Here is a 15982-nt window from a genome sequence, read left to right on the forward strand (position 1 = left end):
TGCTGGTGTCAGGTATGCGCAGTGTAGAATGTAGAATTGTAAGCTTTTAAACCAAGAGTTTCGGGATAATTTCTTTGTGTACTCCAGGGCATGCTCCCATTCCTTATCGTGTAGTGGCCTTTCAAACTCATCCTCCCACTTGTGTCTCAGTTGGGTAACTGGCGCAGCCGAGAGTTTGCAAATTGCCTTCTATATCCAGTTCCTAAGACAGATCCCATAGCTGGCGGAAGTCTGAGATAAGTTGCTTGTGGAGAAGGAACTGCCCTTGGGAGAGTCCATTCCTCTGCCAATTGGTCAAATGAGAGAAGCTGACCGTCAGCGACGATGGACTCTACCTCAAGAATCGAATGGTCTGTCCAGGTCTGCAAGGCCTGGGCAGTATAGTGACTTCTGCACCGGGGTAGGCCCACCAGTGGTAGCAGGGGGGTGTATAATTGTATTCCTCGAGATAGTCTGTGGACCCATAGCATGCAGGATTTAGCCACCACCACCTGAATCGAGTTATGTTATGTTATTTATTCATTTTTATAGCGCACGGCTACTCAAAAAGAGTGTCCCGGCGCTTTTCTTGGAGAAGGCAAACAAGCTGTAACATAATAACATAACACCAAATGAAAGACTAAAAGAACAGTAAGCCAGGAGTTCAAGAGAGAGCGGCTACTGAGTAAAAAGCCACGTTTTAAGGCCTTTCCTAAAAGCCAGCAAGCTAGTGGCTCCCCGCAGGGCCAGCGGCAAGGAGTTCCATAGCTGAGATGCCAGCAATCCAAAAGAGCGCCCGCCAAGGCGCGCTTTCTTTACCCGAGGGACAACAGCAAGGTGCAGGGCTTCTGACCTCAGAGACCTGGTCGGATGATAGAAGACCAGTCTCTTTTGGAGGTACTTAGCTCCCCCCTTGTGAAGAGCTTTATAGACCAAGGTAAGAGCCTTAAAGGCGATCCTCTTGCGGATGGGCAGCCAATGTAACGTTGCCAGCAAGCCCGAGGCACTGGAGCGCCTACTAAGGCCGAAGATTGCCCTGGCCGCGGCGTTCTGCACCACTTGAAGGCGCTGCAGCAAGTACTCTGGAAGGCCCAGGTAGAGAATGTTGGAATAATCCAACCTGGACCCAATCAGAGCCTGAACTGTCAGCGTCCTATGTTCCACGGATAACAAAGGAAGGAACCTCCGCAGCATCCTGAGGATGCCAAAGCACATACCCGACACCCCCAGGATCTGAGATTTCAGGGTTAACCTGTTATCCAACTTCACCCCTAAATTCTTTGCAACCTGAGAGGAGCAGGATGGAGGGAACATATCCCGTGGCCACCAAGTCTGCCAGTCAGGTTCGATGTCACAACCAAAGAAAAGTACTTCGGACTTGTCGGAATTGCACTTAAGGCTGTTTAGATGGAACCAATGAAAAACAGCCCCAAGGCAATCCCGAATACTCTCCCCATCAAAGTCGCCTCCTCTCGTACAAGAGAAGAGGAGCTGGGTGTCATCCGCATAAGATACGATCTGGGCACCATGCGACTCCACCAGTGCCGCCAACGGGGTCATAATGATGTTAAAGAGGGTCGGGCTCAAAATAGAGCCCTGAGGGACCCCGACTCCCAGAGGCGGCATCACGGCGGAATCAGGCGGGGCCCAGATCGTTTGCCGGCGGTCGGCAAGAAAGGAGGAAAACCAGTCGAACACCGTCCCCCGTATGCCTATCTCGCGAAGTCTTGCGAGAAGACCATCATGGGGAACGGTGTCGAAAGCCGCCGACAGGTCTAACATCACCAGCATGACTTTGCCCCCAGAGTCCAGAACCCCCTTAATGGTTTCCGAAACCTCCAGGAGCGCAGTCTCCGTGCTGAGATGGGGACGAAAGCCCGATTGGGTGGCGTGCAAGATCTCATTAGATTCAAGGAAATTGGAAAGCACGCCTTGAACGTGCTTTTCCAGAATCTTCATGAGGGCCGGCAGCAGGGAGATGGGCCTATAATTGACTGGGGCCTTCGGGTCTAGGCCAGATTTTTTAAGCAAGGGAATCACCATCGCCTGCTTCCAGGTTTGCGGGACCTCACCTAGCCTCAACGAAAGATTCAAAAGCGGATTAGCCAACGGGTTGATCACATCCGCGACTTTCGCTAGAAATTTAGCCGGGCATGGGTCAAGGGGAGAACCCGATTTTAAATTGCCCATTAGAGCCAGGGAGTCCGGAGCAGAGATTGGAGGAAACACACTCAACGTCGCCCTAGGCCCCGCCTGTGGCAGTGTGATGATGTCACGTTCAATTTGACCCACAGACGTTGGTACCAGGAATGACTCCTGGATGCGTTGGATTTTGCTCGTAAAGAAGTCAGCAGAGTGAGTGAGTGAGTCGAGATAGGTTGGGTTCCTGGCAGGAGCAAATGTCGGATTGCCGGTATCGATAAAGGCCTTGTGTCAGAGCTGGCCCCCCCCAGAAAGTGCTTCGCTGTCCATCGCAATAGCCACTCAAGGTGTGTTGGTGAAAATATGCCTCCCCGGTTGATCGTCAGTTGCATCCTGGTAGAAGTGACTAGTTGAGGACCATTACCCCAAATATGGGAGCAAAGCAGGGTATCAAGTTCCTGAAAAAAGAGGCGTGGGAATGACCGGAAGGTTCGTGAAGTGATAGAGGAGGTAAAGGGGCCAAAGGAAGGGTCTTCCAGAAACCAACCAGGGCTCCGTTGCCTGGCAGTACCTTGCGTTGATTGCACTTGTAAAGGTCATGGGGAGAATGGCAAAGTTGGACTCCTAGATAATGAGGGGCTCGGGCACTCCAGGTGAGATTGATGTCTCTGACATGCACCTCTCGCAGGGGAAGGTCGGGTTTAAGGGGGTAAATAGTGGATTTTGTCCAATTGATTTTCAGCCCGGCTGTGACAGCTAAAACCACGAGCGTGGCCCAAAGGAGCTCGAGGTTCATCGTGATGTTCCGCACTTAGAGTAGCAGGTCATCCCCGTACAGGGACACGCTGTGGGTAACACCCCCTAGTGGGATACCCCAGTCCTTGCCTTTCCCTCAGAGATGAATCGCCAGGGGGTCCATCACTAAGGCAAAGCGTAGGGGGCAAAGCCGGAATCCCTGACGCGTGTCTTGTGACACCAAGCAGGGGGCTGAGATGTAGGTGCCAAGGCGAACCCGGGATGTGGGGTTTGTATATAGCAACCTCGTGTAAGCCAGGAGTGTGGGACCTACTCATAGGCACTGGAGCACCGCAAAGAGATAGGGCTATGACTGAGTATCAAAGGCCTTGTCCAGGACCAGGCAAGCGCCGGAGGAAACAGCCTTGTACCTGATCCTGGACATGGAACAATCGGCAGATGTTTTGGGAGGTACTCCTGCCTGGGACAAACCCACACTCGTCCCGGTGTACCAGTGTAGGGAGGACCTGGGCATACCAGTCTGCTAGGATCTTACCAAGGATCTTGCAATCTGCTGATAACAGGGAAATCGGTCTGTAGGAGGCCAGCTGGGTTGGATCCCGGTCCGGCTTTAAAAACGATACCAGAATAGATTTACAAAGTGAACAAGGGAGTTCCCTGGTTTTTAGCGCTGCCATGACATGCCCGCTAACTGAAGTGCTAGAATGGTGGAGAAGGTGCTAAAGTATTCTAGTAGTAGGCCATCCAGACCCAGGGCTTTATTACGAGCCAAGACTTGGATCGCGTGTTTCACATGAATTGATTTGATCTCCACATCAAGGGAGGTCCTATCAGATTAAGTAATTCATGGCAAGGCCAGTGTGGTGAGGAATCGATCTATGGTTCCAAGTAGTCCTGCCCTGGAGCCCCATATACTCCGGCACAATTATCGATGAAGGTCCGCATGATGTCTGGCTGGGAGCTGACCATAACACTAGAAGGGTTGGCTATTTCTATGATAGGTCATATGACGGTGCTTGGCAGATAAGCCAGGCCAGCAGTGCCCCAACCTGTCCCCCTCTGGATGCATTCTGGCAGCATGCGCCCTAAAGTTGTATCTTTGTAGCTCCGCTAATGCTTCTGCATATGCAGTCTTTGCCTCCGCGACCTGAGTCTGTGTCGCGGTGTTAACGTCCCTGGCCTTCGTCAAGGCTGTCAGTTTGCGCTCTACTACTATAAAGAACAGAGGTCCTAGTAGTGAGAGCAGTCGCTACCAGGCGCTGGATACCGAAGGAGAGACCATCGCTTCATCGCCTTCCCCCACATCGCGGAACTAAACTGTCAGAGCTCCTCCCCACTGAGGGACGCCTACCAACGTGGTACATGAGCACGCAGACTGAAACCGATTGCGGCTCTTTCTTTAACACAGGAACCCCATCGCGGCTCTTTTTTAACCATTGGATCTTCCCAAGCTAGAAACGACCAAGTACGGCTGTACTTAAATTTCAAGCCCTCAGGTCATTTTACCTGACACGGCGCAACCCACCTTCACAGTGGAAATTCTACTATTCAACGACCACCAGACCACGTGGCTACAACTGCAAGCAGTCCCCCTCTGACACCTTCGGGTTGGAACCAAACCAGGCAATTAATATCATTAGTGCTGATGATGATCCCGGGTTTATTAGGAGCCAGGGGATCGAAACATCGACTTTAAAATACAGTTCTACATAAGTAACCATTGTGTTCATCCAATTGTAGTTACTGTAATTGTGAGCTTGCTATGATATGTAACTACGTGCAAGCCACAAAATTGGCTCCTTTGCTTTTGTCTGTTATTTCTTTTCTCAACTCTCACTACCTTCCCTATTCTTTTTGTTTTCCTTTTGAATGATAGGTACAGGATTGTGCCCTATCACTTGTTTGTATATATACTGAGGTTCTGATTGCCATACCAATTGTATAATAAATATCCTTTGCCCGGCTGGGTATATGGATTTAATTTACAGTACTGACTCTAGTCTATAAATCTATCGTGTTAAGCTAATTTTTCTCACTACTAGGACCTCTGTTCTTTATAGTACGTGACTACCCATGGTCCTAGTTTATCCATTGGGTCCCCTTGTTTGTAAGAAGAAGTCAGTTTGCACTCTGCCGCTTGTATTAAGCGATCTAATGGTACTTGGACCCCCGCTATTTGTCGAATGCATGCCCCTCTAGTGACAATGTTGAAGGCGTCCCATTCTAGCATCCTAGATGATGCTGTATTCGTATTCTCAGGAAAATAGCCCCAAATGTTGTTTTCTTGCTCATTGCGAAACACTGGGTCCTCAAGGTAATCGCGCCGCAGCCGCCAGGTGGGGACTGGGGCCAGGGGAGGCTGCCATCTGAGGATTATGAGGTGTGCATTGTGATCATATAGAAGCCGGCCCAGATAGTCTACGCATTGGACCAAGGGGACAGCCACGGGCGAGCACAGGAATCGATCGAGACACACTCAGAGGTTATGTGGGATGGAGTGGAATGAATATAGTTTGACTGCTGGATGTCGACACCTCCAAGCGTCCATAAGCGACCAGTGATTTACCCAGGTACGGTAGCGCTCTGCCAGCGTGCTAGCCAAAGAGTGGGGAAGGGGGGGGATCTATCCATAGAAGGGTTGAGCACACCATTGTAATCCCCTCCCACTATCCATGGTGATGCTGTAAACTGAGCTAAGCTGCCCGACAGAGAGTCCCAGAATTGTCCCTGCTCAGTGTTCGGTGTGTAGATGCGGCCTATGAGTACCGGTGGGCCATCAAGGGGGCCCCTCTAGGAGAGCATATCCTCCCTCTGTATCAACCACCCTACCGGTTTCCTGAAATGGCGCCCCAGGCCGGAACCAGATCAATGCCCCTTGTGCATATGTAAATATATGGTGGCACAGAAGGTACCCTGCTAAAGCTTGCGCAGCCGATCTAGTTCTCCGTTAGTTAGGTGTCTTTCTTGTAATAAGGCTATCTGCCCTTGCTGACGTTTAATATAGGAGTAAACTGCATTGTGTTTGCGAGCTGTGTGCATTCCTCGAACATTCAGAGTGAGGAAACAAGTGTCAGCTGTGGGGATCATGACAATTCATTGATGGTATACGGAGGGAGGGGACGCAGGAAGAGATGCCTTGCATACTTCGCCCATACCCCAAAAGTAGCCGGGTTCTAGGTTCAGTGGCACCCACCCACTATGTAGATAGGATCAGGGAAGGATCAGATGATGGGACAAGAACTGGGGTGGGACATGTTCCCAATACTGGGGGGGGACTTACTGCAACAGGCAGTACGTCCAAACTAAGCACTGTGCAAGCACCCTAGTGTATTATGGAAATGGCTCTTGCGTGTACCTAAAGCTGGTGATGTGGGTAGCCCATGAGGAGCCAGGAAGTCCAATGGGGTCTAGAGCCCAGAGAGGCTGTACTGTTAGCTATTTAATTATGTCCAGGATCTGATACAGCCGAAGAGAAATAAGAATAAAAATACAAGAGGGGAGCCAGAGTCTCGGCAACTGTACTTCAGATGAGTGTGTCTGCTGTTTAAGGTGTCACCAGCGATGGGGATACTGACTCTGCTTGAGAGGTGCTTGGGTCACTGGTGTCTTCCCCTGAAATGAAGATGTAGGGGTCCCTTTTGCCATCTGTGGACATAGAAAAGGGACCTTGGTCCGCTGCCGCCTGTGGGTCCTCCTGTGGTCCGTGCTCCCCAATAATTTGTTCTAGATTGGGGGTTCCTGTGATAGAGCTGTGGAGCAGAGATTTGGAGTGCGGCTTGGTTTTCTTTCCATGACAATGCCTGTAATGGGGTTCTCGTGCTCATGTGTTTCGCTCTGATTCCGGGAGTGGGTGGTCCTGAAGGTGATGATCAATCCAGTCTAATGCCTTGGCTGTATCTGTGAAAAAGGTGGTGACCCCGTCATGCATTATCTTTAGGCGCGCTGGAAATAGCAGGGAGTACTGTATCCCCCTCTGGCAGAGGTGGCGCTTTACCTCTAGAAAGGATGCTCGCTTGCGTTGTACTGCTCGGGAGTAGTCAGGAAAGAGCATGACATGTTTGTCCTCTACAAGGATGGGTCCATTTTGCTTAGCAGCACGCAGCACAGCGTCTCTGTCACGGATGTATAGCAGTTTCACCAGAAGTGGCTGAGGAGGGGACCCTGGGGCATGCGGCGCGCCTGGACCCGTGCGCCCTTTTCACGGAGAAGGCTTGACCCTCAAGGATTTGCCAACCCCCTGCTCAAAGGCCATTACAACTTGTATTAAACCATCCAAGCTGCGAACCACCAAATGATCTGAGAGCAACAGTCACTATTATATTTCTGCCAGATTACAAATCCAGATGGAGAGTGAACATTTTAAATATGGTAAACTGATTGTGACTTTGCAAACAATCGAAAACCTGGATAACCTGAGCTCATCAGATCTACTCTCAATTGAGTTTTTACGAGCTGACAATCGGCAGGGCACAGAGGCAACCAAAACTTTCTGGATAATAAACGAGGCAGCCAACATGGTCATGAAAGAAAGTAACACATTTCAACAATGGGAGATAAGGCTATATTTTGACAAAAAGCCTAATTACCCAACACCTTTGCTAATAGGAAACATAGACAAAACGTGCCTGTAAGATTTACAAAACAATATTAAAAGGAGCACGAAGCAGCTCTCCAGTGTACAACTACAAAAACAACATTCTATTGGGACTCCACGAATTAAAGGACCCAAAGCTAGAGACAACAGATACCAACTGGACCCAATTAATGCGAGCTATCAAGGTCGATCAAAGGTCGATCAAACTCAATGACAGGGAATCTCCCGCACCAGTCCATCTTTGAAAGTTCCAAGAAGGATCCGCATGTGCGCCTGGAACATCAACGGCCTGGCTAGCAAGGCAAAGGACCCGGAGGTATTAAACTATCTCCTGGCATTTGAACTCATACTCCTCCAAGAAACCTGGGATGGACAAGCCATAGAATTGTACGGGTTTACATCGCAACTAATCCCTGCAAAAAAGGGGGCCAGATATGGCCGTTGGTCGGGCAGTCTGACAATATTTTCCTCGATCCCTACAGTTTGTAAGCGATCGTTTTCAGCTAATCGGCTCAGGAGGATCTAAGTGTTTCCAACGTTTTGTAATCAGGCGCTTCGCAACTATCAACCCCAAATCTTTAAAATGTGATGTTACTTTGTTTTTCTTGGTCCTCACGTAAATTCCCAGTATGCAAACCTCCCATGACAGTGGCAAGTGTGTCTTTGCAGAGCGCTAGGGATGCGGTGACCTCGCGCCAATAGCTTTGGAGGGAACCACAGGACCACAGGATATGCAGTAGGTCTGCGCCAAGCTGCCTAAAGCGCGGGCACTCAGAAGTAGTATTGTTGAAATATCTGTTCATTTTATCGGGGGAGAGATACGCCTTGTTTGTATTAATTTGAATTTGGAGTTTCTCGGTATATGAATGGGGCAGGCCAAGCGATTGCCCCATTCCTCGTCGGTCCAGGGTTGGCCATGGTCCGCCTCCCAGCGGCAGGGAGGGACGTCATCGGTTTCAACGTGTGCGTAAGTAAGGCAGTCACCAGCCAGTGTACTATGTGTGACCCCGCCCCCATGACGTATAGATACTGTATTAATAAATGCACTGGGGGCTCAGTTGTTAGATATCCCCGAAGAGTCGACAAGGCTCTCACTAAAGAGGTATGTAGTAAGAATTGTCCTACAGGTAAGTCTGTGTCATCCGTCAGAGCCTCGAACGTTAATAGCACACCGTCCCTGTAGAGGTTGCCCTGAGTGTCCACGCCTGCCGCACGCCAATGTGTGAGAACCTCCTCAGAAGTACCCGCCTCCCTCTTGGTGTCCCTAAGAGTGGTATAATCGGGGCGTATGGAAGAGTCTCGCAGGTGAGATGCAGGCTCCTCCTGTAGCATCTGTATGCTAACCCTAAATGTAGCTGGGACGGTCTTGAGGCCTTTGCCGCGCGGTGAAACAGATGACATATTTGAGTGTGAGTCCACGGCTGTTGCAGGGTTGCTGTGTCGTCCAAATTGCTGCCTCTTAGCCACGTTGTTACCCATTGCAGTTGGGCGGCTATATAGTACAGCTCCATGTTCGGAACTGCTAAGCCCTCCTGACTGGTAGGTGTGTGTAATTTCCACAGCTCAACGTGTGGCCTGCCCTTATTCCATGTGAAGTCTCGGGACATGCTCTCCAAGTCTCTGAAGATTTTGGCTGGGACATAGACCGGGAGATTCGAGAAGTAATATAACAGCTTGGGAAGGACTGTAGAATGGCCAATCATAATCATAAATACAAACCTACATCCTTGGCACAGGCTTAAAGGCGGCAAAGAATTGATCAAAGAACTAACAAGAATCTCAGAAGAGGGTCACACAGAGTACATCATACTAGCAGGACATTTTTTATCTTAACCTTCTGGGCACCACAAGTGAAGAGGTCCTACTTCAGGAACTAACAGAGGAGTGGCAAATCCCAAGCCAGGGGCCAAGTCACTTAAACAATCAATCCAGAACATCAATTCACTTACTAAGAGAGCTCAAACCTCTCAATCTGAGGGCCTCTAAATGGCCGCCTCACTGAGGATGATCCACTGATCCTGACCTTCCATTCTACAACCACCTCTCACCTTGATTACACATTTATTACACTCCCACTGTTCCACAAAAATGTGTCTTACCAAGTGGGAGATAATGAGCAAAGTGACCACTTACCGCAAGAGGTGACACTCGAGGCAAAAGTCAAATCCTTAAACCAGGTGAGTAATAGTATTGGCACAGAATACATCACTGATTACAAGAGGATAAAGTGCACCTCTGATTCAGTTGAGAAACTATCAGAATCTGCAAAGACGTTCCTTTGTCAAGAAAACGACATGGCGACGCATCCCTTAACCACATGGGAGAATTTCACGAAGGTGCTCAAGGATAAATTTGTTACCAGGGCAGAAACGAAAATAGGAGCAACAGTAAGCACCCTGTCTTCAAATGCAATCACCTTCCAGATGAGAAGACTAAAACACCCTATAAACCAAACACTAAGGCAACTACGCAGGAACCCTCAAAACTCAGCCCTGCAAGGATATCTGAGAAAATTGAAGACAACCTTGAAAAGAACAAATTGGGACAAAAAGGCATGAAAATGTATCACTGTGGGCAAGGTTGTTGAACGATTCAAAAACCAAGAATAGTGCCCGGTTTTGGCAGACAGGAACCCCCTCCGGCAGCCAGGCCACCAAGGAATAAAGTTCCATATCTCAGAGGAAGATTGGGCAAAGTATCTATACAACCACATTAACAGTGGGAATCCAGAGGTTGAACAGTCTGGGGAGGAACTCAGCAGCAAACAAGGTAATAGAGGAGAAAAATCCAGAGAAGAACCCGGACCCAAATCGAACAGGGACATACAATCTGGGACAACACAGAGCCACCCCAAACCTGCTGTGAGTGAAGAAAGAGCAGACTCAGAGGCACTTCAGAACAGGAAACTGCCATTCCGTGGATTCTTTTCAATAGCTGTTGCATCATTTTTTTTCCATTAGATATATTTTCATTGGCCCAAACGTTAGGAAGGCATTCTGAAAAATGGATCAATAGCTTCTTTTTGTCCTCTCGTTATTCTATTGCATTGTAACTACAAACCCTCTTTGGCGTATCGGCTCCCATGTATTACTAATGGAGATCTCACATTGCAGCCTTCAAGCTTTTATGCCGAGCCTGAGCAGGCCATGCTCTGCTCTGTGAGGCATGCTGTATTGAGGTAGGGACTTGAAGCTCCACCCATTCTCCACCCACATTTTTCATTGGCTTGTGTCATTGTCCACTGTAAACTGTGACTGTTCATTCATCAAAAGACCTAGTAGAGCCTCCTTTGCACTGCCTTGTCTCATTTTGTAACCTCCCATGCTGACATCTCCTGTTACGTGTGTTGTTGTTTGGTAGGCTTTAATTACAGACCCTAGCACAATTTTCTCAAATAGCATTGTCCTGCCTGCTTTTGCAGGCAGGACTCACTGTTTCCTAACGCTTTTTACAAATTGTATAGCACGCATTTGCAATGCAATAGGTCTTGCACTTGCAAGAGTTTAAGCTATTGGCATTGTAAATGACAATGCCTTTCATTTATCTGTTTTAAAAACCACACATAACAATACCTTTTATTTATTTACAATACCAATAGCTCAAACTCTCATAAATGCGAGACCTATTGCATTGCAAATGCTTGTTGTTCAAAAGATTGATTATACATGATGGTGTTTAAAACGATGTTATTATTTTATGCATAGAGTAACATTTATTTTTAATATTTATGGTGTGAACTAATGCCTAAATTCAGGGTGTCCTGGCACTAGACTGGAATTGAAATGTAAATTAAAATGGACAGAAAGGATGCTGTGCAAAAAGCCAAGTCGTCTGCTTTCTCTTAAAGTGAGAAAACCTGGCCTTCTGCCTACTGGAAATAGGCGGTGTGTTCCCGCCTTTTCAGTTCAAGGCAATAAAAGCATGACCGATGATAACCTGGAGGCATATTTTGAAAAAATTAGTCAGGTCGTAATCATTAATATTGAATTCGAAATTAAAGAGCAAGCAGTTGTCAGGAGTGAAAATAAATACTCGCTGTCTTATTCCTTTGGTAAAATGTCATTCCAAATATCAAAGTTATACCAAATATGATAAAATGCATGTTGTCATGACTTATTATTTTACTCATATGTGACGAATATTGTTAGTTTGAAATTGGGTGCTGTGTTTGGGAACTATGACACATTTGAATATTTTCTGTCTAAGATGGTGCAGCTGTTTCAAGCCTTCTATTATACATCGAGGCGGATGAAAAGAAACCAGTTTAGCATTGCACAGATTTTTGCGACGAATCCCTATATCTGCGTGATCAGATCAGTGACTTCCGAGGAAAATAGTTATGTGTAGTATATGTTGCTTTATTTATAATTTCTGTTTTTTTCTCTTACAGAATTTCACAGCAGCAATCAAGAGGTTCCCTTTAATTGGCCAGCTGCTGGGAAGACTATGCTGGAATACAGTTGTTGTTGCATCTGGTAAGAATGTTAGTGTTTATTAACGGCACCCATTCTTGGTCCTCTTGCTAAGGCACCCTGATGGTAAAAGGTGGCAGGGCTTTAACTAGGTGGATAGGAGGAGACTTTTTTAAGACATCCTCACTGATGTACTGTTGGTCAGGGTGATGACATTCTAATATACTTTTGACAGAAAGGGACTGGTGATGTGTGAATTCAGGGATATCTGATGGCAAAGAAATCGATTGACAATGACCTGGGGACAGTTTTAGGGTCGGAGCATGGATTGGAGTGTTTCAGCTGTCCAGAGGGTGATATCCCTTCAGGGCTTGTACTTTCATCCGTTTGGGTCGGAGTGGTTGCTTGGGTGCCTGACTTATTTCTAGAATTTCTTTCATGTCTAGCAGATTGTGGCTTCTTTTGGGTCTGTTTCTTTCTGTGAGACACAGGCCTGTTTCTGGACTGAGGGTATTGCTTGCTTACTTAATGCCAGATATGCTGACTGTCATGTAGGGCAGCAATGAAGGACCTCCACTCTGTTTGGGCAAGTTACTGCATGGTGCCCCAACTTTGTTGTAGGGTCTTCAAAGCTGTATCCCCAGTTCGCCTCCTGTTGTTCTTTGGTCTGCCTCTCTCCGTTTGCCTTCTGGATTCCAGTGGAGAGCTGTTCTTGTGAAGGAGTCTTGTTCTCTTCTGCTGTTGTGTCCTATCCTTCTTCATTGTTTTCTTATAATGATGGTGTCCATGCACACTTGCTTGCATCTAGTGACCAGTTCCTGGTTGGAGATGATTCGCTGCCGGAAAATGTCGAAGATTTTCTCAGATTACTGGTGTGGAAGGAAGACCATTTGGTGATGTCGCTTTTTGTCATCTACCAGCATTCTGATCCATACAAGAGTGTGGACAGAATGTAGCCCCGGGTAAAGCCTCAGCTTAGTGTTGGACTGTACTGTGATGACCTCCACACATGGATCATCACCTTGAAGGAATTGCTGGCCTTCCTCAGCCTGCTTTTGATGTCAATTCCTGCCCCTCCATTTGTGTATGATAGTACTGCCTACGTAGATGAACTCTTCAGTCATAACTAGGTCTTCTCCATCCACCCTGTTTTGTGAAGGGTTTGGGATGTTGAGTGCAGTGACTCTTGATTTCTTTGTAGTAATCTTCAGGCTCACTTGCTGTGCCTTATGGGGACAGAGGTAATACAAGTTCCATTTTGTGAATCGCTGTTTTTTCCGATATTTGCATGAAGCTAGGATATTGACATGACATACAATTTGTTGGCAGGGGGTAAGCAGCAGCCATGCTGAATGATCTGAAAACACATGATGCAGATATAGAGGAGTGTGACACATGCACATTGTAGGTAGGGACAGCTGATAGTGGGAGGGAAGGATAGTATATGCATCTTGCATATGTAGTGCAAACTGAAAATTCTACTAAACCTACTCGGAGGGTTATTGGTTTAGAACTAAGGCTTGAATCATCAAATTCAGAGGCATAATGGTACTCCTCAATAACAGCAGAGGAATGGATTTGCAAACCATGAAGGTTTTATTAACACATTAGTAAAGTTACAAACTCAATCAATTTAGTCATAAATCAATACTCACCTGATTACAGTATGAGTAAATGTCCAGCCAAACCAAGCAGCAAATGGGAAGTCAAGTTATTTAAAAATAGGGTTAACAAATTCTAAAGAGCATAGTATCCCTTGAAGGGAAACTCCCTAATGCAAACTAAAGTTGCGGGCAAAGTCAGAGAACTACATAAGCGGCATATTCAGCAAATATAGTACCAAATGAAGGTTCTAATCAGTATGAGAAGGTATGTGCTTGCTCTAAAAATTAACTCTGCGAGCATAAATAAAAAGACGATTAGATCTCAAAAAAGGGAAAACATTGTCCGCCTGCAAGTGTAGACAGAAGCCAGTCTAACTGTCCAATATCAAAGTGCAACATTAAATCATGAAATGCAGCAGAAAGATACAACTCCTAAGGTTCCCACAAAGGAAAGAACCAATAAAACTTAATATTCACAATGTTCCTGGCATCAGCCCATTACTCACAAGTAATACAATGGAGAATTTTCTATCACCGTGGCCTTCATAGATATGGCGCAGCGGAGGATTCTTCTTCTTTGGCTCCTTTTTCACGCAGCTGCTGAGAACCATCGTCCAACTTGTTAAAATGCAACAGCAATGACCTTCCCATAGAACTCCAACAATGTAAGATTTTGGGAACTCTTAGTGCCTGGAAAGAGAGAAAAGTTATGCACATCAAGCAAAAATACATTTCATTTAACACGGATCCTGTCGTCTGACGCCTATAATGCCTCCTACTTAGCTCATGTGAACACACTGTAACTATGGTTAACTGCTAATGTATAAATCATTCATAATTAGTCTAAATATAAAATCATATGTGCATACGTGTAAGCAATGACTATACGTGTTATATAGCAACGTGTCATTAAATAGAAATGAAAAATAGTGACACTGCATTACCAATTTCCCCCCTCTTATGACTTGCAGAGCTGACACAAAACATTCACAATTTTCCCTTCATGCAGCTTCAGAACTAGTTGTCTACTTTTGCTATTTACATCTAGATTTCTCTAGCTTTTTTAACTCATCATAAACACAGCACTGCCTCTCCAATTCTTGATCCTCTCATTTCCTTTTCAACCCCTTGTTTTCTGTTGATCTATCTCCTCCTTTTTGCTCTGAAACGTCCTTTGCCTTCACCAGTTTAAAAACCTACACCATAGAGAAAAATAAATCACACAAACTGCAATAACTGTCCAAATATAGAGTCTGAATATCCAGTACCAATCTTGCTAAGCCATTTGCCTACAGCATAAAATCTTTCCCCAATTGCTCCCCAGGTAAATGTTGTGTCCAACTCTTTAAGGGCTTAGGATAGTCTTATTATATTTCTTGCATACTTGTTGACCTTCCTGCTGTTATGTGGCACATTGTTGGACACGTAACATTTTCCCCCTATCACCTAATTTGTGTACATGATATACCTTGGGGTACTAAGTAGCTGCTCCCAACCCAATTTGCAGGAAGCTTGAAATAGGCATTCTTTGAAACACATAATAGACCGCAAAAATCTAATTGATAGATCCTCAAACCTCAAATCTATGTGGGTATTCACTCCTATCCACCATCTGGGAATGCCAAACATTTTCCTTTCTTCTCATGAAACATAACTTTTCTTGCTGCTACCAATCTAAGATCAGTTTTGGTTGATAATCTATACTTCTTCTTCCTTCCCCACGCTACCCTAGATTCACCTTTTCTTCTCTTTGCTGTCTGTGCAAATTCTCCTTGCCTGTCCTCCAAATCGTACATAAAATCTTTTTCAACTTTATTCAACTTGCAGGTCAGATTTGTCTGGGGACTTGTGCTTAAATTGGGACCTAAAGAAGTGCCACACAGTATCTATGGTGTTAACATTAGCAAGAAGGTTGAAATGTTTGTACATGGGCACCTCTGAATGAACTAGGTCATAATTTTAAAAATATTCAAAATTACCGATGATGTTATAGACTCAAAATTATAGTACAGGATAAGCAATACCATAAATAAGGGATATGATAATAGGTACTCCTACTTTTCTACTGGAGCCTTGGCCCTAAATATCATCACTAAGTTCAGTTCAAAGGTTCAGTCATTCGTAGATGTCAGTTGACTTCAGATCAGTCAAAATCAAAAATCCGTCGTAGTTTGACAGCTTTATAATCATAGAGGTTTTTTGAAAACAGTTTGTCGATTTTCATTCTTATATGTTTTCAAGTCAGCTACACTTTCAGCAAATATGTCCTTTAGTGAGCAGAGTACCTCTATCTAGGTACCCGAGTTCTTCTTGATCTCTTTGCCACTGGCTGTTTGAGGTGACTGTCACTTTGCTCACTTGTCTCGGTCTCCTTGTTGAAGGTGTCCGGGATGCCTTCTTCAGACACAGAAACTAGAAATCTTTCAGCCCTCCTTAGCTATCTTTCGTTTCTTAGCTCCTCTCTGTTTGAAATGCTTATCCCCTCTCCAGGCTCA

General features: G+C 46.1%; 1 protein-coding gene across 2 annotated transcripts in view; it reads left to right on the plus strand.

The window, feature by feature from the left end:
- The window catches only part of FANCC (FA complementation group C), a 1254769-nt gene that overhangs the window by 77505 nt on the left and 1161282 nt on the right, over positions 1-15982 (plus strand). For both annotated transcript variants that reach the window (XM_078675695.1, XM_078675696.1), the window contains exon 3: positions 11862-11946. In XM_078675695.1, the coding sequence (XP_078531821.1) occupies positions 11862-11946 (85 nt within the window). The remainder of the gene's footprint in view (positions 1-11861; positions 11947-15982) is intronic.

The sequence above is a fragment of the Lissotriton helveticus genome, chromosome 2_1, assembly GCF_964261635.1.
Source record: "Lissotriton helveticus chromosome 2_1, aLisHel1.1, whole genome shotgun sequence".
NCBI lineage: Eukaryota > Metazoa > Chordata > Amphibia > Caudata > Salamandridae > Lissotriton > Lissotriton helveticus.